The 23,514-nt window shown below is 33.1% G+C and overlaps 2 protein-coding genes, 1 long non-coding RNA gene, 1 other non-coding gene and 2 pseudogenes across 5 annotated transcripts; 3 read left to right on the top strand and 3 right to left on the bottom strand.

Moving 5' to 3' along the window:
* Positions 1 to 654: 654 nt before the first annotated feature.
* LOC147926152 (uncharacterized) lies at positions 655 to 1,535 on the bottom strand. Its single transcript, XR_015582824.1, has 3 exons — positions 1,335 to 1,535; positions 1,081 to 1,256; positions 655 to 887 (listed from the first exon to the last, which is right to left on the bottom strand). It is a non-coding gene; the product is annotated as an uncharacterized LOC147926152 (long non-coding RNA).
* Positions 1,536 to 1,928: 393 nt separating this feature from the next.
* Positions 1,929 to 4,344, top strand: LOC104773503 (uncharacterized protein At3g27210). Its single transcript, XR_015582823.1, has 3 exons — positions 1,929 to 2,695; positions 3,556 to 3,639; positions 3,763 to 4,344. It is a non-coding gene; the product is annotated as an uncharacterized protein At3g27210 (transcript).
* A 5,105-nt stretch (positions 4,345 to 9,449) lies between these two features.
* On the top strand, positions 9,450 to 11,442 carry LOC104773502 (hypothetical protein At1g04090 pseudogene; annotated as a pseudogene). The gene has a single exon (XR_015581494.1). The product of XR_015581494.1 is annotated as a hypothetical protein At1g04090 pseudogene (transcript).
* A 454-nt stretch (positions 11,443 to 11,896) lies between these two features.
* On the top strand, positions 11,897 to 13,743 carry LOC104773501 (vacuolar sorting-associated protein (DUF946)). Its single transcript, XM_010498128.2, has one exon. It carries the CDS (start codon positions 11,969 to 11,971, stop codon positions 13,730 to 13,732), a length of 1,764 nt encoding a protein of 587 aa, XP_010496430.1. The 5' UTR covers positions 11,897 to 11,968; the 3' UTR covers positions 13,733 to 13,743.
* A 5,125-nt stretch (positions 13,744 to 18,868) lies between these two features.
* Positions 18,869 to 19,828, bottom strand: LOC147926151 (uncharacterized protein At2g29880 pseudogene; annotated as a pseudogene).
* Positions 19,829 to 21,557: 1,729 nt separating this feature from the next.
* CYP94B2 (cytochrome P450, family 94, subfamily B, polypeptide 2) lies at positions 21,558 to 23,270 on the bottom strand. The gene has a single exon (XM_087489574.1). It carries the CDS (start codon positions 23,172 to 23,174, stop codon positions 21,624 to 21,626), a length of 1,551 nt encoding a protein of 516 aa, XP_087345700.1. The 5' UTR covers positions 23,175 to 23,270; the 3' UTR covers positions 21,558 to 21,623.
* Between the last annotated feature and the right edge of the window lie 244 nt (positions 23,271 to 23,514).

The raw sequence follows: 23,514 nt of genomic DNA, 5'->3' as shown, positions 1-23,514 counted from the left end.
ATAAGTTCAAACACATATATAGTACGTTTTATACTAGTCTAGTAATATTTGCCTTATTGGTTGAGACCTGATCAGTTCACACTAAGCGAACAACATTGTTGTTCGAACAAGGTTTTGGATGTAGCGACAATAAGACTTTAGTATTATTATTTTGTCTTAGGCCAATATCATTTGAGAGTTGAATCAACGTTTTAGGAAATGTGATAAGTATTCTTGAAAGGCAAACCCACAAAACTTATACCAAACTTGAATTAAGAACCAATGGCAATGGCTTGGTCGTGTAAGATCCAAAACATATTGTGTGGAGAATGATTTGGGAATTGATAGTAGGGGGAAAACAGGAAAACATTATCAAGAAACTGAAAAGACATGCCATACAAAGCAACGACAAGGGGATAAAAGGCTAAGTACTCTTACGTCCATTTTGTAATAAATCCCTAAGTTGACCCCCAAAAAAAGAAGAAAAAAACAATGGAATCTTAAGAGGTAGCTAGCTACAAAAATTACTACTATACGTAAACTATGTAATATTTTTTGAATTCAAAATTCTAATTATCATAAAACGACTGACCCTGATACCTTTATTGAATTACATTGCACATTAGCCTTAGCACCCAATTCGTATGAAATAAATAAATTAAATACCGGACTGTAAACAAACAATATCATGCTGTACTAGACTCCCAATAGTATATTTATATAGTCGGTGTGTGAAAAAAAAAAAAAAAAAAATGACTTGTTACAATTCTTGGAACCAACCAAAGAGTCTATTATGTATCACGATTCACGAAATAACTTTTTTAACCATGAGAGAAACGAAGAGGTACCGTCTTCCGATGAGATGGAAATATAACGTCGTCTCAGCACAGCCATCACGTGCACCTTCTCTGTAAATAAAGAGAAAATACAAAAAACTATTAGCCAAAGATTTAGATAGGTTTTGGACATATATATTTATGAACTTATATCTTACATTTAGAATTGGATTTGTTCAAAAAAAAAAAAACATTTAGAATTGGGTATACGAAATGGTGTTAGATCTCCAGAGTTAATATAATAGAGTTAAGACGGTAACGTAACCTTGTCCATAATGGTAGGCATGAACTTAGGTTCCACAGTCATCACAAGAGCCATTAGAACGGGAGTTGTGATGGCACTCAGGGAAAAATGCCAAAAACAGAGGATAGACTAGTTCAAGTTGAACTGTTCAACAGGTGTTCCCAGCAGACTTAGACTTAATCTCGTCTGACAGTTCTCTGAAATAAGCAATTAAAGTCAAAAAAATCAATAAAGATGAGGATAGTTTAATTGTAAAAGAGCTAGTAGTATATAACCTTTGGCCACCTCTGAGGTACGTGGAGGAAAGTGAAACCAGATGCACTCAGATGAGGAGCAAAGGAAAAGAAGAAAGTTGAGAACTCGATCAGGTGAAAGCCTAATAAGTCCAGACAACATGAGCATGAGCATCGTCGGCGGCGACAGACATCGATCTTTCCCTTTATAAAATTCCGTCAAACCTACCCCAGACGGCTTCCCCAGTCAGCGTGATGACGTGACAACAGCTTTTATGTTGACGTGGCTTTATCGTCATTAATAAAATAATCCCTGGTGTAAAAAAAATCTCTTTAATAAATTTTGTGGAGAACAGAACGAACTGGGCCATTTTAATAAATAAATCCTTGGTTTCGATCTTTTTGAAGTTTTATGGATTCGTATTATATATCGAACTGGGCCATTTTTATACCACCCAAACCATGCAGTTGGCCCAATCATTTTTTTTTTTTTTTTGATCTAATGACTTTTCTCTTCTTCATTTACTTGTATCATTATGGAATTTATTTTGGGGTCATCAATCATGATTAGGTGTCCCTTTATTAAGACAACTTGATGAATTTAACTTATTGATGAGAACCGGAAAAATCTATATATTTTTTTCTCTCAATTAGATGTGATTGCGACATATACACTTGAGAGAGCATGAACAACAACAACAACAACAACAACAACAACAAAATGTAAGAATGAGTCAAACAAAAATCTATATGATAATAAATCATGAAAATAAGAAGATTTATATATACACATAGACATAGTATAGTAGTATAATACTACATAGTAGTAGTATAAAAAAAAGAATAGAAAGAAAGAAAGGGAGAGGCCACATAATGAGAGGGTTATTAGGAAGACCAATATATTAATAAGAGCCCATATATAAACCTATAATATGAATGAATACACACGGGACGTGGGGGTGGGGATATTTGCACAATTAAAGACTCTTACCAAATCGGAAACTGCTCCTTTTCGTCTTCCCATTTACTTCACTTTGAAGCCCCCCTCCCTCTTCCATTTCTCTACTCTACTCTCTCTCTCTCTCTCTCTCTTTGCTTCTTCGTCTTCCATCTCTCTATGCCTTTAAGATTCTCTAAACCCATCTTTCCCTCTCTCTCTCTCTCTCTTAAAACCACATCATTGATCTAAGCGTCTCTCTCTGGTGAATAATCATCTTCAGATATGGGTTCCTGTGTCTCCTCCTCTTCTCACCACAAGAGCTCCTCCGCCGCCTCTGATTCCGTCGTTAAGCTTGCCGCTTTCATCTCCCCCCTCACTACTGACGTCATCTCTTCCCCCACCACCATCATCAACGTCAACGCTCCTCCCATTCATTCCGCTCGTCTTGATTCCCCTCCTCCTGGTTGGTATATATGGATCCCTCATTCTTTGCGTTTTCTTTAGTTCCATCATCGTGATCCGCTTTTTGTTCTTCCATAATATTATTATTTTATTTTTTGTTTTATCTATAGAGTCTCAACAATAATTTTACGAATATATTTAAAGAAATTAAATTTGTTAATGGCTGTAATCGATTGGTTGCTTTAGTGCCGACAAATGTAAAGTCATTTGCTTTTTCAGACCCAATCAAAGATGTAGTAGGCTGTAGGCACAATACAAATATATACCAGTATTAGTCATAGTATGAATTATAAAAATCGTATAATACTTATACTTCAAGTGCCATTATTTGATAAAATTGTCATGACTTGTATATGACGATGGTGATCATATAATTATTTTAAACATGGGTAAATGTGTTTGGTCTGATTGTTCAGTAGTCTTTTTTAACAAAAAAAAAAAAAAAAAAAAAAAACATGGGTAAATGTGCAACCGGGTCTATCTACTACTAGCTAGTAGCATTTAGCAGCACATGGACAACGCTGAAACGTACGATAGAGGTTAGAATGTCTTCAAGGCACAGACAGTTTGCGAGAGATTTGTGATGATGGACTACACTTCTAGTTGCAACTTCCATAGATTGATTAATCTCTTCATGTTATTTATTAATCGCATACTCTCTTTCTATGTATAAGAATAGATGTACTCCTAGAAATTTACAACCGTGTGTATTTAGGTGTGCAAATAATTAGGTACATTCACACTCAAAACCTACCATCTTTAATTAATATTATCATCCGCTTTATTATTTTGCGGTACATTTATTAATAATTGTATGAAATAACGATCGATCGATGATGATTTGGATGATTTCTTAATTAGGTGATAAAGAGGAGATGATATTTTTCGATTCAAGGGGGTGGCTTGATTCGGACTGTGAAGATGATTTCATGAGCGTCGATGGTGGTACGTTACGTTTCTTTTCTTTCTTTTCTCTCTTACATCTTAAACTTTTTTTACATATAATATTTTTTTAAAATTAAAAAAAAAAATTACAAGGAAAAGGTTAATATGAGTTACCGCGGGCAGAATTTACGCCGTCGCGAGGAACAACACCGGTCCATCACAAATTCTGCGACCAAACTTCTCAAGGAGAGGAGAAAACCAATGAAGAAGAACAGTCTGATCCTATCGATAACAAAAAGAGACTCCTCGAACTCTTCAAAGAGACGCAAGACGAGGATGAAGAAGAGGAAGACGATTACGTGGCGGAAGGCAAATCAAGATCCTGTCTCTGGCTAAGAACACCTGTTAGATCTTCTGCCCCGGCCACTCCTTATTATAACAACAAAGAAAGGCAACTAAAGCTCAAGAGGGTGAGATCCGCTGCTCACGGTGGCTGCGTTCCGCGTTTGGTTTCCTGTAGTAGCTTCACTGATCGCCGACGGAATATGATGACTCATGCCCCCCATTGACGTCCAACGCTAAAACGACAAACAAAAGAAGAACCAAAAAAAAACTTAAGTATTAAATTACTATACATTTTTATACAGAATATGTTTCTTAATTTGTCTTTTATTCTTGTTTTTCCGAAGGATCGAACAATATAATGTTCTTTTTTCAGCTCATAATGCTAGCTTAATGACAGTTGGTAATGCATCATTTTCCTTATTTTTTCATAAGATTATTTAATTTTCTCTTATATTGCTTTGGAGAAATTACAGTTGATGCTTCATTCTTTGGTCCTCCTAATATTCTTTGGTGCTGCAAACAAGTTTGAACAACAGAAGAATAATAAAGAACTGATCACTCTCATCAATACTGGTGGTGACCATTTGAACCTGGGAACATTATTATTTGATATTCGACATTGGATGGCAAAACTTTTGGATTCGTCCATTGACCACATTAATCGAGAAAGAAATTCTGCAGTAGATAAGCTTTCACAACATGCTTGTTCTATCAATTCCTTGTATGAACTATATACAGTTCCACCAGTTTGGCTGGTTAACAATTTGTATTTCCCGTTTACAATCTAATAAAATGTCAGATGTTAAAAAAAAAAACAGAAGAATAGTACCTTCTTGAACATGAAACTCATTTAATGTAAGAAACATACAACCGATCATTCAAACTCAAATACATGAGTGTGTACGTATGATTACTAAGCAGAACAACTAGCAAGTTAATCAAAACCAAGCACACATATCATATATATGTGAATAATCAAAAGGAAACAGAGCAAAATAGCATGATTCGATCTATCTATAGTCAGACCTCAATTATAAGCGTTTATTTATTCAACAAAATCCTCCAAGCATTGTTAACTCTTTTCCCACAGATGTACAATTCCATTCATCGATCAAACTGAGATAGGAACCCAGAATCATCAACATAGAAGAAGGAGAAATGAATCTCATAACGGAGTTAACTTCAAACTGTTGGGATACAAACAATGTCTCATATCTGAAGATTAGAAAATAAGTTTCTAGTATATAAGCCAACACCAACTCTAATTAGTATGAGGTTTTTTGGGAAGGAGCCCAATAAGAAATCCGTGCGGGCTTTGCCACCTGGACCCAAAGCGGACAATATCATACTAATAGGGGAGTTGGCTTGGGCATGGAAACCCCAACAATTGGTATCAGAGCCTAGGTCGAACAGTGGACCTAGAGGAGTGGGTGTGGGCTCTGTATTCGGTGTTGGAGGATCTCACAAAAAAATGACATGATTAAGGGTGCCTCAAGAATACTTCAGGAATAAAGGGGTACCGGAGCCTGAGTACCTGGCTGAAGATTAGAAAATAAGTTTCTAGTATATAAGTCAAGACCAACTCTAATTAGCATGAAACTTTTTGGGAAGGAGCCCAATAAGAAATATGTGCGGGCTTTGCCATCTAGCCCAAAGCGGACAATTATACTAAATAAAAGTACGAGCTATAAGCTCCTAAGACTGTCCATCTAGGATTTTAATCATCCAATAGAGATTCGACATGTCACTAATTAACATTTTCTAAATTTCCAGAATTTTCTATATTAAGAATTATTTTAAACAATCTATCAGGGTTTGACATGTCATTCATTAACATTTTCTAAATTTCCAGAATTTTAAATTTATGGAAATAAAAAAACTATATATAACGTCCCACATCGGCTAGAAGTTTTTAGACAATGGTTCAGAACCAGTATAAATTAGATTAATATGCTTCCAACAACAAATGAGCAGGAAAGCTTGATTTATCATGCGTCCAAGTTTAAAAGTTTTTTTCGGTTTGATCCAGTTTTTTATTTGATCAAATTAAAACTTTAAAAAGTTTCAAAAAAATATTATTGAAACTTTTAAAAGTTCTTAACTTTTAAAAAGATTTTAAATATTATAATTTTTAAAAATTTTAATAGTTTAAAAGATTATAAATATTGAAACTTTTTAAAAGGTTCAAATATTATATTTCAAAACCTTTTAAAAGTTTAAAATATTATAAATATTGAAATTTCTAAAAGTCTTAGCTTTAGAAAGGTTTCAAAATACAGTAGAACCTCTATAAATTAATACTCGCTATAAATTAATAAATTCTTCCGGTCCCGAGTTGGGCCGGTGTAAAAAATGATAAATTTCGATAAATTAATAAGATAATATTTTTTTTGAAAATCCTATGTAAAAATATGGTCCCATCAATATTATAAATTAATAATCAGATAATATATATATATATATATATATATAAATCTAAAAAAATCTAGTGAAATATAATTCTATTGTTGTTTATATATTCTTGAATTTGTATTTTTATTAGAGCTCATCTCTAATCTTTTTCATTGTCTTCTTTTCAAATCGCATCCAAAAATTATGGAGAGTCCTAAATGCGATAATTGTTTTTTTACATGTAATTGGTTCTAAAATTACCGCAATATCTTTTTTGACTTCATCATTATCATGAATGATACTAGTAGCAATTTCTTCTAAACTATAAACTTTTAACATTTATCATTTTTACCTAAATTCTAAACTCAGCAATTACGATAGCCACGATTATAAATTAAGAAATTCTTTAAAGATATGAATGATAACAAAAGTATCTTATTATAATATAAAATTTTCAAAAATATGAAAATTAAAAATCTCTTCATAAATTAATATTTTATTAATTTATCGATAAATTAATAATTATTAATTTATCGATAAATTAAAACCTCTATAAATTAAGAAAATTTCATGGTCCCGGCCTTATTAATTTATAGAGGTTTTACTGTATTATAATTTTTAAATTTTTAAATTTTCTTAGCTTTTAAAAGGTTTTAAAAGAATTATAATTTTTAAATTTTAAAAGTTTAAAATATTATAAATATTGAAACTTTTAAAAGGTTCAAATATTAAAAATATTTAAACTTCACAAAAAATTTTAAAATATTACAATTACTTATCCTCCATAGAAATTTCAAAATATCATATCTATACTAATAAAAAGTTGAAGCTATAAACTCTTAAAGGTGTCCATGTAGGATTTAAAATAACCAATAAGAATTAGATATTTAACTAATTAACATTTATGGAAATATAGTAGTAATCTATATTATTAAGATGTTTTAGAAAAAAAAGTAAAAGTAAAATCTATATAAATAAAAGAAAAATGTACAAGGATTTTGGTTTGAGAAGTTTCAATATGTGTGGATCTAAAACCGAATAAGTATATGGATTAAATTATCAATAATTGGGTGCATGTGTTGACTATTCTGGTCTTTATGAATTCCAAAAATTTTATGAAAAAATAAATGATTTTGGTTTTGGAGTTTTATGGGTTAATAAGTTGTGTGGTAGTCTAAAAAAAAGGTTTTTCAGTGGAAGAATGTGAAGAAGTTGACAAAGAAGAAGAAGAAGAGTATAACGAAGAAACTGACGGTAAAAGTAACGATGGCAATTACCATAAAATTTGACAATGAAAATGACAAGAAAGAATATGAATAATAAGAAAACATTGAATAAAAACATGAAAACATAGGTGGTAACAATCAATTAAATATGAAAACGAGATAGATTCATGATTATAAAATTATTTCGTTTTTCTGGTGGTCAAAGAAATGGTTTAGGATATGTGAGGTCACCACTTTGATCTGTCTCACCGGGACGTCGAGTTAGATTCATGATATTTTTGATCAGATTTGATTTTATAACACAACTGATTTTTATATTTTTCAAACTTGTGTATCTGAATTTTTTTTTTTCTTAATACTAATTAAAATTTGTATAAAATAATATTTCATCAAAAGTCATCAATCATATATAAGTTCATCAAAATATATCAAATAAACCCACGCGTAACGTGGATTCAAAACCTAGTATTATACTAATAGGGGAGTTGGCTTGGGCTTGTCAACGCATATCTTCGCTCCATTGTAATCATTATCCGAAAGTTTTTTCTCAGCCATATCCATTGCTATTTTGGCTTCTTCCTCGTTAGATTCCATTTTGGTTCAATGATTTAAGAATGAGAAAAGAACATGAATTACCTTGTATTTTAATTTGTTTTACACTTTGATGTGTATTGTTGGTTGGTTGTATTTGCATCATTGATTTGTGAAATATTTTAAAGTATTAATTATAACAATGTAATTGTGAGCAAATAAAATGTATTAATATATCAACCGCATAAATTTAGTTAGAAATACATTATTTGATAATTTGTTAGAAATACCCTTTTTGAGATAACTATTTTCAAAAATATTTATTTTTTTGAACATTTTCATTTTTGCCCTTTTTTACATAACTAAAATATAGAAAATTAATTTTTGTAATTTTTTTTTAGGTTTGAATTCTTTATTTTACATTTAGGGTATAGTTTTAAGGGGGTAGAATTTAATATTTGGGTTTAGGATTTAGAATTTAGTTATTTTGTATATTAAAAATGTGTATTTTGAAAATAGACAACATAAAGGAATATTTTTGACAAGTGACAAAGGTATTTATGAAAATGCCCATTTTGAGAATTTGTTAGAAATATATATTTGTTTATAAAAATTCAAATTACAACATATACAGAAAAAATCTACATATTTATTAATCATATGTATTAATCTGATAATTCAAAACAGTTTGTAAATGAAATAAAATAAAGACTAGATAATTCAAGACTAGATAAGTGAATAATAATTCAAAATCTTAACAAAATCTTCCAAATATAGTTATTAAAAATAATCATATTGTATACTTAAAATATAATATCTTAGTTTTAAAATTCTGATTAATTTACAATTAAAAAAATAATAATTAGTAATTTTGGTCCATAATTAATTAGTGAGATAAAATATTTTTTTTTGGAAAATAATAATTATTTCCAAGAAATATGATAAGATAATCATAATTTAAAATCTTAACGTAATCTTCGAAATATAAGTATTAAAAATAAAAATAATCATACTGTATACTTAGATATAAAATCTTATTTTTAAATCGCAAAAATGGGACTCAATCCCAAAACTAATAATTATTTCAAAGATTTTATTAGTATAATATTTAAATTACATATTTATCATTACTGAAAATTAAACATTTGTCTTAAGACCAATGACATGACAAATGTAATTTTTTACACTTTATAAGATTAATTTTATATTTGTATTTCTCAATTAATATAGTAAGATTTCTTCTATAAACACTGGTCAAACCCCTTCCCATCATGGTGAAGTTATATAATTTGGTGCTATAAATGGATTTTCCCAAAAAAAAACTGTAAATTCAAAGGATAAGGATCTATAAATATATCTGACTGCATTTAACCTGCCCAAATACAAAGACTTTCTTATTTTTGACTAAAAAGGTACTACTATAATAGAGAAGAGAGGTTGATGATGGGTTTGGCATAGCTAAAAGTCATTCCTGAATGTTATAATTGGGGCAGTCTCTCTATTTCTTGTATTAACTAAAGAAAGTAGAATGCAATCATCTATTGGAAAAGGCTTTCAACTTTTCCCATTTCTTATTATTTTATTTGTTAGCCTTTGCCTTAGCCATGTGTGTTGGATCCAAGTTCGAGCCAACTCCGTTTTGAATTCCACAGATGAGAGCAGATCTACGGATCCATTTCTTTTGTCTACAAGCTTACCTGTGGACACAGCCTTCAAGTTTCCATCTGCTTTACCTGAAATCCCTTCGGGTAATAGTAGTTTTGGGAAAGGAAGGATAGATCTGGGAGGTCTCGAGGTGATCCAAGTCTCCATCTCAACCTCAACATCAAAGCAAGTATGGAGGACGTACGAGGGCATGGGGCTCACTATCTATCAACCTATCAACCTTCCTCCCAGCTTCTTCACGCTTGGCTTCTATGCCCAACTCAACAACCGTCAGCTTTTCGGCTGGGTTCTTGCTGCAAGAGACGTGTCTGGAGATAGCTTGAGGCCACCCGTTGGCTACATTGCTGTCATGAACACTACATCAATGATTATCAAGCAAGACGGTCCTGCGTATTTTTGGCAGCCCCTATGTCCCAAAGAGTATCAAGCGGTTGGTCTATATGTCACTACTTCTCCTCAAGAGCCATCTTTAAGTCAAGAATCTATAAGCTGCGTTCGATCCGATCTTACAGAAAAGAGTGAAGCCGATACATGGGTTTGGGGGACAGAAGAACTGACCATTTCTAGCATGAGACCGGCCAACAGAGGAACAGAAGCAACGGGCGTGTACACAGGGACATTCAGCTGCCAGCGGCCAAACTCCTCTCCTCCTCCACCTCCTCTGTTCTGCTTGAATAATACAAGATTTAACTTGTCTAGCATGCCAAGCGAAGATCAAACTAGCCTACTGTTTAAAACGTATTCACCGTGGGTGTATTTGCATCCGGATGAAGATTTCCTCCCTTCCTCTGTCGAGTGGTTTTTCTCAAATGGTGCCCTTTTATTCCAGAAAGGGAACGAATCAAACCCCGTCCCAATACAACCGGACGGTTCAAACCTTCCGCAAGGCGGTTCGGACGATGGTTTGTTCTGGTTGGACTATCCGGCGGATAAGGACGCAAAGGAAAGGGTGAAGAGGGGAGACTTGGGAAACACGAAGGTGTATCTGCACATCAAACCAATGTTTGGAGGCACTTTCACTGACATAGTCGTGTGGATATTCTATCCTTTCAACGGCAATGCCCGCCTTAAGTTTTTATTCGTCAAGGGCCTGTGGCTGGGGGATGTAGGCGAGCATATTGGAGACTGGGAACATGTTACGCTGCGCATCAGCAACTTCAACGGAGAGTTATGGCGCGCATACTTGTCGGAGCACAGTGCGGGAACGCTAGTGGAGGCATGCGATCTAGAGTTCCAAGGTGGAAACAAACCAGTGAGCTACTCGTCGCTTCACGGCCACGCAATGTTCTCAAGACCAGGAATGGTGTTGCAAGGCGAAGGCGGGAACGGTTTAAGGAACGACATGGCAAGAAGTGACAAATTCTTCGACGCAGGAGCTTCATATGCGATGGTTGCAGGACCCGGGATGGTGGAGCCACCGTGGCTCAACTATTTTAGGAAATGGGGACCATTTGTTCAACATGATATTCAAAAGACATTCGATGGTATCGCCAAGACATTGCCTGGATTCTTTCGTAAAAAATTCAGAAAATTTGTTAACCAAATCCCTCGTGAATTGTTTCAAGAAGATGGCCCCACTGGTCCCAAAGTCAAAAGGTCTTGGACCGCTGATGAGTGAGAGAGACTAATCTAATAGAATCTTAATTTTATCTATAATTGTACTAGTATTTATTAATTATATGATATACACAATTTTTTTTTAAAATTGCTTAATTAATCAGTTGTTACCTTAATTATTCCCTTAATTGTTTTGCCTTTTTTTTGTTCTTTCCAAAACATGATTTATTTCAACCATTATGGCAAGAGTTGTTAATATCCAAAATCTTGTAAAAATTGAAATATATTTATTATATGGATATTTTTTTTCCCATTCTTATATTTCCTGTGATTGATTTAAATGGATTGGTTTAAATTAATTAAAAATCTGATATACAATAGTTACTTAATTGAGAAACAAATTATATCAAATTCAGAATCTCTTCTTAGCCATCTATGGTTTCATTGTTCTGGTAGAAATAAATGTATATATCCATTTGTATATTTGTTTTCTAAGTTTCTTGGTTAATCATGGATTCTTTTTCTTAACATATGGAAATATCATATTATTTATAAGATCATTAATTTGTTGGTTTTTTGCATAATTGTTTTTTAATTTTATTTTTGATTCAAAGTTGAATGCTCCTAATCTTAAGAAATGTCTAATATTGCGATTAACTAACTAGTCAAAGAAAATGCAATTCTTGGTTGAAACCCACTTCAAATCTCTGTTGTTTTATTTTGTTCTATTTGTTAAGCAATTGTCAAGGGCTGAAACTGGAATTAACGTTTTGACGACCAACACTGTAGATTCATCATTACCACATCCACCATGGTTTTTGTCGAATGGTTTACCTGTGGATACAACCTTTACGTTTCCTACTCCTTTGCCTAGTATCCCTTCCGATGATGGGAACTTTGGCAAAAGAAGCATTGACTTGGGAGGTCTTGAGGTTGCTCAACTCTCCATGTCAGACTCAACAACACGCAGGGTATGGAGAACATATGAAGGAGGACCAGCTAACATGGGAGTCAGCATCTTCGAACCGATCACTCTTCCTCGTAATTTCTTCAGACTTGGCTTCTATGCACAACCCAACAACCGTCAGCTTTTCGGTTGGATTCTTGTTGCAAGAGATGTTTCCGGAGGTAATTTAAGACCTCCACTCGACTACACTGAAGTTGGAAATACTATATCATTGAGTATCAAACAAGACGGGCCTGCATATTTTTGGCAGCCCCTATGTCCTAATGGGTATCAAGCCGTTGGTCTATACGTCACTACTTCTCCTCTGAAGCCCTCTTTAGGACAAGATTCTATAAGCTGTGTTCGTAGGGATCTTACAGAACAGACTGAAGCCGATACATGGGTATGGAGGATAAAAGAAATGACCATTTCTAGTTTGAGACCAGCCAAGAGAGGAACAGCAGCAACAGGTGTGTACACAGGGACATTCAGTTTCAAACAAGTAAACTTTCCAGCTCCTCCTCTATACTGCTTGAAAAATACAAGATTTGACTTGTCTAGCATGCCAAGCAAAAACCAAACTAGACTTTTGTTTCAAACGTATTCTCCTTGGATATACTTACACCCAGAAGAAGAGTACCTTCCTTCGTCTGTCAATTGGGTCTTCACCAACGGTGCTTTACTATACCAGAAAGGAAACGAATTCAACCCTGTTCCAGTATATTCAAACGGTTCAAACCTTCCAAAAGGCGGTTCCAACGATGACTTATTCTGGTTAGATTACCTAGTCGAGAAAGAGGCAAAAGAAAAGGTTAAGAGGGGAGATTTAGGGAGCGCTAAGGCGTATCTACACATCAAACCAATGTTTGGAGCTACTTTCACAGATATTGTTGTCTGGCTGTTCTATCCGTTCAACGGAAATGCACATTTGAAATTTTTGTTCATCAAGAGCCTATCTCTAGGAATGATTGGAGAGCATGTTGGAGACTGGGAACATGTTACATTGCGCATAAGCAACTTCAACGGTGAGTTATGGAGAGTTTACTTTTCTAAACACAGTGGAGGAACGCTTATGGAGGCATGCGATCTAGAGTTCCAAGGTGGAAACAAGCCAGTAGTATATTCGTCTCTTCATGGTCACGCAATGTTCCCAAAGCCTGGGCTCGTGTTGCAAGGCAAGTACAAGAGCGGGATAAGAAACGACATGGCAAGAAGCGACAAGTTCTTGGACGCAGGTGTTGCGTATGAGGTGATTGCAGGACCTGGCGTGGTTCATGAGCCACCATGGCTGAACTATCTGAGGAAATGGGGACCTCGAGTCCATTACACAATAGACAATATTCGTCACTATATCGCTAAGATTTTGCCGTTTTTTATACGGGCGGGTTTACGGAAACTCACAAGAAAAATTCCTAAAGAAGTGTTTGGTCAAGATGGTCCAACTGGTCCCAAAAGCAAGGTTACTTGGACCGGCGATGAACAATATTCTTAATTAATTTAATGTATTTTTTTTTTTTTGTCATCACTAAATCGACATATTATTATTTGTAACAAGATCCGATACATACTATTGTTCATTAATTAACATAGTTATTATTGTGAATTGTTACATTAATCTATACTATATGTATAAACTTTATTTTCTTTTAAGGATACAAAATATCAATCTATATAATAATAACAATCTGAATAAATGCGACCAACAGTTGTGTTTTTTTAATCTTACCTTTTGGATATTTTCTGAAAAATCGTGATGGATCATTAGAACGATTATTTATGAAAAGTTACAACTGTTCACTGTAAAGTTGTGTTGATTGGAACATTCGTATCTTTTGAAATCTATATATTTGTCTGATTGAACTGTTTTCACACAAAATCAACTAAAATTTAAATCTCAACGATTTATACATTTTTCTAAATTATTTTCTAGCATTCATTCTTTTAAAAGTCAAGAAATTCCTCTAATTCTTGATTTAACAAAAGATTTTTGGAATGATGAATCTAATTTACATATTTTAGTTCATTTTAAATATAACAGTTTAATAAAAATACCTAGAGTATTTTTCCAAGATTTAGATGGATTACATAGTGAGTTTTTTTATTTGACATTTCAATATATTTAAACCCAATTCAAATAAATGCCACCAAAAGTTGTGTTTTTTCAATTATACCTTTTGAATAATTTTTTTTTTTAAAATATGTAAAAAATTTAAATTGTATGTTTTACAAAAAATTGCGATTGTTCATTGTAACAATTATTTTGTAAAATTGCAACGGTTCATTGTAGAGTTGTGTTTATTTGAATATTTGTATCTTTTAAAATCTATCTGTTTGAATTGTTTTCATTTTTTTGCCATGACATAAAATAATATAAAATTTTAATATCAACAGTTTTTACAGCTTTCTAAATTATTTTTTAGCATTCATTCTTTCTAAAGTACCAACTTGTCGAGTCAACAAAGAACCCATTTGGTTCCCAGCACAGTTAGTTGTAATTTTTGCGGAAATCTATGGGAATATTTAGTCAGACAAATTGCATGAATATCCTAATTAATTAACCATATGGATAATAGAAAGGAAAAAAAAATCATATTATTTGATGTTAATATATGATTATAATAAGTTTTTAACTTTGTCATTTAACTATTTGAGACTTTTTGTTTTAAAAAAATGCTATAACCTTTGTTCTATTTTATAAGATATTTTATTTAAAAAATCACAAAGTTTAAAAAATCATAATTTTTTAATATTTTATATAATATATATTAATTAACATTCATTTTGAATTAACCAATAGATAAAGACTACATAATACAAATGGTCTTAACATATTAAATAAATATAAACATATAATATAATAATCTATATAATAATAACGATCTGAATAAATGCGACCAACAGTTGTATTTTTTCAATCTTACCTTTTGGAAATTTTCTGAAAAGTCGTGATGGATCATTAGAACGGTTATTTGTGAAAAATTAAAACTGTTCACTGTAAAGTTGTTTTGATTGGAACATTCGTATCTTTTGAAATCTATATATTTGTCTGATTGAACTGTTTTCACACAAAATCAACTAAAATTTAAATCTCAACGATTTATACATTTTTTAAACTATTTTCTAGCATTCATTCTTTTAAAAGTCAAGAAATTCCTCTAATTCTTGATTTAACAAAAGATTTTTGGAATGATGAATATAATTTACATCTTTTAGTTCATTTTAAAGATTTTTGGAATGATGAGTATTTTTCCAAGATTTAGATGGATTACATAGTGAGTTTTTTGATTTGACATTTCAATATATTTAAACCCAATTCGAATAAATACCACCAAAAGTTGTGTTTGTTCAATTCTACCTTTTGAATATTTTTTTTTAAAAAATATGTAAAAAAATTAAATTGTATGTTTTACAAAAAGTTGCGATTATTCATTGTAACATTTTTTTTGTAAAATTGCAACTGTTCATTGTAGAGTTGTGTTTATTCGAATATTTGTATCTTTTGAAATCTATCTGTTTGAACTGTTTTCATTTTTTTGCCATGACACAAAATAATATAAAATTTTAATATCAACAGTTTTTACAGCTTTCTAAATTATTCTTTAGCATTCATTCTTTTAAAAGTAAAAAAACTCTTCCAATTCTTGATTTAACAAAATATTTTTGGAATGATGAATCTAATTTACAACTTTGTGTTAAATTTAAATATAAAAATCTAATGTCTATAAATAATAGCAATCCGAATAAATGCCACCAAAGTAGTGTTTTTTCAACCACCTTTTGGATATTTTTATAAAAAAATATGTAGAAAAATTAAATTGTGTGTTTTACAAAAAGTTACGATTATTCATTGTAATGGTTTTTTTTGTAAAGTTGCAACTGATCATTGTAGAATTGTTTTTCTTTGAATATTCATCTCTTTTAAAATTTAGATATATTTGTCTTATTGAACTGTTTTCATTTTTTTGTCATGACACAAAATAATATAAAATTTCAATATCAACAGCTTTTATATATTTCTCAATTATTCTCTAGCATTCATTCTTTTAAAAGTAAAAATATTCCTCCAATTCTTGATTTAACAAAAGATTTTTGGAATGATGAATCTAATTTACAAATTTTAGTTAATTTTAAATATAAAAATTTCATGAAAATACTTAGAGTTTTTTTTCAAGAGTTAGATGGATTATATAGTGAGTTTTTGAATTTGACTTCTCAATATGGTAATAAAGATGTGTTCTATTTAAAAGTAGTTTATATGGGTTATTAGGTGAAATCAAATGCAGACACAAAATTTTCGTTTTTTCGTAGCACCTTTTCATAATTTTTTTTTAATTCAAACCGTTGTATCTGTTTATTGTAAAGTTGTATCTTTTCACTATATTTTATTTATATCTTTTCATCACAACTTTTCGGTATAATAGGTGTGTCTATTTAAATAGTCATATCTTTTAGTCAATTTTATGTTGAATCTAAATAATTAAATATCTAATATTCAACGTTATTCTATAAACTAACTAAAATTTTAGAAATGATTATAGCAATAGAGAAATTAATACAACTTAATATAGAATTTACATTTTATAGTAACTTTTTGTTAAAAAACAGTTTAGTATTTAAAAATAAGAATAACAATCTGAATAAATACGAACAACAGTTGCGACTTTGATTAGTCTTTTTTGTAAGAAAATTGTTTTATCTTTTTTTTAAACCTCAAACAGTTGTATCTGTTCATGGAAAATTACAAAACATCTTATATTTTGAAACAAAAAAGAGAGGCCAAAACATTTTATATATTGAAACGGAGGGAGTATTATTTTGTTTTTAAATTCTGTTTATTTAATAGAAAATTATATTTACTCATTACAACCATTAGTTCAATATTCTCAGTTAGGATTACTTTGTCATAATGATTTGTTTGATTGTACATTTACCATAATTATTCATAAAAAACCTTATATATAATACTTTAAACAATTTTTTTTGCAAAGTTGCATCACTTATACATAATATTTTTTGTTATAAATTTTCATTTTGATGGTTATGTTTTTTGTAACAGTTTATATTTAATGTTTATGTATTCAAACTATTTTATTACATTCAAATAATTTTATAATGTATAATTTTAAATTTTATTTACTTTTTTTTTTTTCTAAAATACTTCCCTCGCGACATCGCGGGAGGTCTTAGTCCTAGTACATAATAAAAACGATGATAATATAAGTATGGAATTTGTTATGACGACAAATTTGTCGAAATTTCTTACAACTAAAAAAATAGTCAAAAGTTGTTATACCTATTCTAAAATGATATGGTAAAAAAAACTGAGAATAAATTGTCTTTCTTTTAGATTAAAATATATATAGAAATATATATCTATATATATATATATATAGATATTACAATAGAAATAAGATTGTCATTTTACTTTTTTCCCAATTTTTCAGATAGGGGATAGGAAGTAATGTACAGATCTATGAGATATTGAGATCCTTTTTCTCTGTAAATCAGATTTTCGTTAAATTCAAAGAGATTTGTAGATGTATGCACTATAGATTAAGAAAAATACAGCAGAAGTGAGATTGACGATATTTTCCGAAAAGTTGTCTTACTCGCTAACCATTTATATGATTGATTATTGTCCAACTTCATATTTAATTTTTTGTTCTGTTACGATTTGCATGCAACATCTTGTGATTGAACTTTTTACAAAATCATAATTGTAAACCCCACATGTCCAAACATAACTCTGGACAAGAGAAGCATTTGATCCTATTGGCTATCACCTCTGCCTCCCATTCAACTTAAACACAAAGCTTTCAGGGAACACTTGTCTTACACTCACTGAGAATTCGCTTGCGGGTGGAAGATGTTGCGATACGCGCGTTACTTCTTGAACCAGAAGCCAGCACCAGCAGGCGGGTACAATGAGCCAAAAAATTCATGAGAATTGGTTACTTTTACTGCAAGTCACTAATCAAAAGATCAACTTCGTCTTCCTTAATTTTCAGTTAACTTTAAGTTATTTCCGTACGTGAAACATATGTACTAAAGATCAGTTAACTTTGATATGTAACTCGTGCGACAAAACGGAAGAGAGATTAGTATTTGACTTTTTTCATGTGACTTTGTTCTAGATTCCTACCGTGCCCGACTTCGGATTGGCTCGATCTAGTTATGTTAAATAATAACATACGTGTTATTATTATGGAATAGGAAAAAGACCAAGGAGTGTTTAGTCTCCTGATGCATTTTAATGTATTGGAGGCGAGAATGTGAAAGAATTTATTAGAAAAGAATTAGTGACACAATTCATAGATTTTCTTGTAATGTAAAAGATTTTCAAATCTTTCTTTGTGATTCTAACTACTATAATTTGTATCATTTTATTAGATTTGAACAGAATTTTAATAGAATTGAAAATGGATAAATTCTTCTAGTTTCCATCTAACGTAGAAAATAGTAGACAAGATTCAAACAACAGAAACAAATTGAAAATAGATAAATTCGCTCCTTTATCCTCTATCCACGAAGGCTAGGATTTAAAAATTCAACAGAAACAAACACTACAATAGTTTATTAGATGTAGCAATTTTATTAAATGCAAAACTTGAAAATTAAAATCTATCTATCAATAAACTTTTACATAGTAGCATCTTTCCACATGTCTTCGGCAGTCTTCGACAGACATGCTCACAAATACGTCTTTCATTTTCAACGTATGGATCCTGGTTACTGCATCATAGCGGACATGATCTTCCAAATCAGGGATCTCTTTGACAGCATCCCAAACATTATTCTTTTTTTTCTGAGTTTCTCTAAGCTCAACTTCTCTTTGTTGTCTTTCTTCTCTTTGTTGAATCAGACTTACCATCTGAGTGCTAACTCCAACCATTTCAGTTAATACCTTCTCTGAAGACTCAAGTAGGTAACTTTGGTTTAACAAAGACTTTATCCACCTCGTCGTCATCCCCCAAATCATCTCTTGCTTGAAGATCATCATCTTCGTCTTCAAAAGTTTCAGCATTTGAATCACTACCAAGTCCAAACGTGTTGATTCCCTTTGCTATAACAGTTTCAAAAATCAATTGTAAATCCTCAAAATCTTCAAAAGTGCTGGTCCTCAGTTTTTCATGCCTTGGATGCCCCTGAAAAAACATCATACATTAATTATTATTTATCAATTGTGATTAAAATATATTTAAATTTGGGAAAGTTAACCAAAGAGAATTACCAACAAGTAGGCTGCCCACACATCATCTGGAGCTGTAAATTGTTTTCTGATGGGATCCCATCCAAAACCAGAGCTAAAGCGTAAGAGTTCAGAATACACATTATATTCCCTTCTTAAAGTCTTCATTCGACTTAAGTAATTCGTGTAAGTCTTATTGCATTTAAGCTTTTTATTTAGCATTGGTAGTATCTTTGTCTCTACCTTAGCTTTACTTATCGAACCTTTTTTGTCACGCCACCCCCGTTTGATAGCTTCAACTAATGTAGCCTGCAACTCTTGACACTCTTCATATGTCCAAGCATTATATGAATTTTTCTTGGTTTTTGTTTCTGTGTGCGACCCTTCTCCGGTATCCATTCTAAAGAGAAAAAAACAAAAAAAAAACATAAAGAAATGAATAAACATGGGAGTATAAGTAACTATATAAAATTAAAACAGAGAACTTACGAAGGATGACTTCAAATTATTTTCGTGAGATGGTTTGTTTTGCTTTTGAGAAGTGAAAGGATCTCCAATATTATATAGGAGAAGTAAGTGTAACAAATACTACTTTTTAGGGATTTTATGATATATGATTGATAAGAGTGTATGGTAATTTAAAATTTGAAAATGTAGAATATTTAGTCAATAACACTTTTACCAAATCACAATCTGAATTAAAACAAACACTAATAACGTCTCTCATTTAACAATAATAGTCTTATTTTCAATATCTCGATGTTTAAAAGATGTATATGTCCAAGGATGGAGGATGGAGGATGGAGGATGGAGGTAAAGTGGTAAGTTGGACGGTGAAGTTTTCGGGACCATCCGAAGGATGAAGGTAAAGTGGTGAGAGAGATGCTTCTTCCGTCGTACGAGCACTTGGTGTTGTCGTCATCATCTCTTAGTTGTCTTGTCTTTCTTCTTCTTTTCCTTCTTCCTCTGTTTTTTTTTAATGTTTCTACTCTGATACCATGTCAAAGGTTCTGCAGAGAATTGTATATCTTCCTCATTCATCACCAAACAATATATATACTACAAAAGATAGAGAGAGAGCCTTCAAACCAGAGCGAGCATGTGTTTTCTGTTCAATAAAGAAGCTTTGGTTCATGCTCTGTTGTCTTGTCTAAGAGGGTGCCTAAGCTTATTTACGCCTGTTGTTGGTTCTGATGGATCCATTTTCAGTGTCCGGTCTCAGGTCTTGAATTCAATGGAGAAAGTACAAGTTTTTCGCTTTGGGGACATGTGATGAGTTCCAAGGCGTTGATGGAAGTGAAGTCTACTTCTTCGTGTTTGGTGTGTCACGCGGATGTCAAAGAGTCTGATAAGATTGTGATCAACGGTACAGAAGAGGAAGTGAGCTCGTTGAGGGAGAAGTTGGAGAAGGAGAAAGCAAAGCTGAGAGAGATGAAAGGTGTCTCAAATAAGAGCGGTACTGCTGTGGTGGCTGATACAGGAGCAAAGGTCGCAAAGATGTCTGATACAGGAGAGCAAAGGTTGCAAAGAGACAGATGGTTGATGGGAATGTCAATGGCAATAATGGTATTACTGTGAAGAAATTCAAAGCGGCCGGTTAATGCTACCAAGGAAGTCTACGCTTCTCTCTTTACTCTTGAAGAAGTCTGTTTTCTGGCCATTTTTTATTTTACTTGCAGAGTACTATCCAAATCCTACGTTAAAAGGTCAGACATTTTTCTTCACAATTTTGCACTAACAATTCTTTAACATTCTAGTTAAATCAAGTTGCTATTATAAAATACATAACATCCAATAACACCAGAATTTAATAGTAATGAAAAGTTAAGTACTTGAATAACAGTGGAATTCAAATGAATTTAAAAGACTGCTTAAAAGTACTTAATCCAATAACAGATGAATTTAAAAGATTTGATAAAATATTTAATCCAATAACACTGGAATTCAAATGTCTAATAAATTCTTTCACATTCTCTTGTCCAATACCCCCTCCGTAGTCATCCATACGATGATAAAAATGCAGATGGGTCATTAAGTAGACATTTTGTATGACTTAAGAAAAGTGGGTTGGTTTACCCAAAGCAGAAAATAGATTTGGGATCATAGAGACGTTTAAATTACAATTTTTTATAATGTAAAGAAACCCCATGACCATTGACTTTGTTTCTTCTATTGTTGTTTAGAGAAATGCAAATTAGCAACGAGAAGGATCCCTCCGACGAACGCGGACTTGCATCCCACCAGCCATGTGAGCCGTGAGCATTGGCACAAAAACCGGTTTATCAGCAGGGATCGGTTCAATCACAAACCGGTCAAGTATGGAAGCGACAACATATTTCATCTGCACGTATGCCATCTCTTCCCCGAGACAAACCCTTGGGCCGGCTTGAAAAACCGGAAACATAAACGGATTCACCTTCTTCAAAACTAGTCTGCAGGTTTTATTATCAACGAGCCACCGGTTTGGTTTGAAGTCATCCCAATCTTCACCCCAAAGCTCCTCCATTCTCCCCATACCATACGGAAAATACGTTACCCGGTCTCCGGCACGCACCTCCGTACCGTCTGGTAGCCTGTCATCGGATAAAGCGTGTTTGGAGTCCCATGGCACCGGAGGATACAACCGCATCACTTCGCACAAACACGCTTTCAACAAACTCAGTTTCTTGAGTGTTTCGTAATCGAAACCCAAACCCCCTCCGGTTAACTCCTTAACCGATCGGATTTCATTAACCAGATCGTGCTCGGTTTCCTTCATGCGACCGGTGGTGATGAACCAGAACAGCCGCGTGGTGACCGCAGATGTGGTGTCCCTCCCCGCCATCACAATACTGATGACCATATCTCTGACAGTCTCGTCGCTTTCTCCGGCGACGATCAACCGCGAGAGAAAATCGTATTCGTGGTTGGTGGTGGTCTTCCTCTTCTTCTTCTTCTTCTTCTTCTCTCGAATGATGTCATCGACGCAGCGATGAACTTCTCGGACAGCGTTTCTGAGCTCCTTCTCGGATCCGAACCCGACCAGTCTCTTCAACTTCCAAACGAAAGAGAGCGGTGCGGAACCGCGTCCAGCGCTAACGGCAGAAGCTGTCTGGAACGCTCGGTCGAAGTCAGAAACCGGCGAGGACGGGTCTAAGCAGCAGCGATCATCATCGACCCCGAGGAAAACGATGCAAACAACATTGAAAAAGAATCTACGGAGAAGCTCGTGGAGATCAAAGGGTACTTGTTCTTGTGAGACTCCCGCAGCAGCAGCGTCAAGAAACGGTAAGAGCTCGTTGTCGACCTCGTTCCTCAAAACGGTGACGTAACCTCTCAGAGACTTTGGGGTGAAATCGTGAGTAGCAAGTCTCCGCTGCCTCAACCAGAGGTTTCCGTCGACGTTGAAAATGCCGTTGCCGAGAAAATCGCCGAGGATATCCGTAAAGGGTTTGCCTTTGGGATAGTTGTCGAAGTTTGTTTTGAGGATATACTCGACGTTGGAGGGGTTCGCCGTCACCACGGTTCTCCTGGCAGCTAACCGGCGAATGACTACTGTCCCACTTGGGGATTCGGTTAGGAGCTCCGTATACCAATCCAGTAACCGGTTTCGGTTGCTATAGAATGAAATTATGCATCCGATTACCGGGTACGTTTTCGGTACACGAGTGTTGCGCCAATGATATTTTCCTGTTGCGACAATCAAATAAAGCACAAGGGTAACAATTACTAGAAGAAGAAGAAGAAGAGTTGGTGAAGCTTCCATGTTGTTTGATCCTGATCAGCTTCAAAACTAATATGGGAGTGGAGGAACTGGTCTAGATTTGACGCACGAGTTTAAATTCATCCCTCGTTTATTTTCATGGATCCCATCCCATCCCATCCCCACTAAGGAGTAGTATAATACTATTACTCTCTTCTTCTTTGTTTTTCTTTTTCTTAAAGACTTTCTCGTCAATAATCTAATTTTTACTAGTTTATTATTTTTCTTTGACATAATTTAGTTTTAACCTACAGTGGACTTCCATTATTTTTACCCCATTTTCTCCTTTTTTTATTAATCAATCATTCTGTTTCTTCAATCTTCTACACACTTATAAAAGTAT

This window comes from Camelina sativa, chromosome 15 (genome assembly GCF_030686135.1).
Source record: "Camelina sativa cultivar CO46 ecotype springtype chromosome 15, ASM3068613v1".
Classification (NCBI taxonomy): domain Eukaryota; kingdom Viridiplantae; phylum Streptophyta; class Magnoliopsida; order Brassicales; family Brassicaceae; genus Camelina; species Camelina sativa.
Note: the sequence above shows the minus strand (reverse complement) of the source record. Positions and strands in the feature narration are given on the sequence as shown.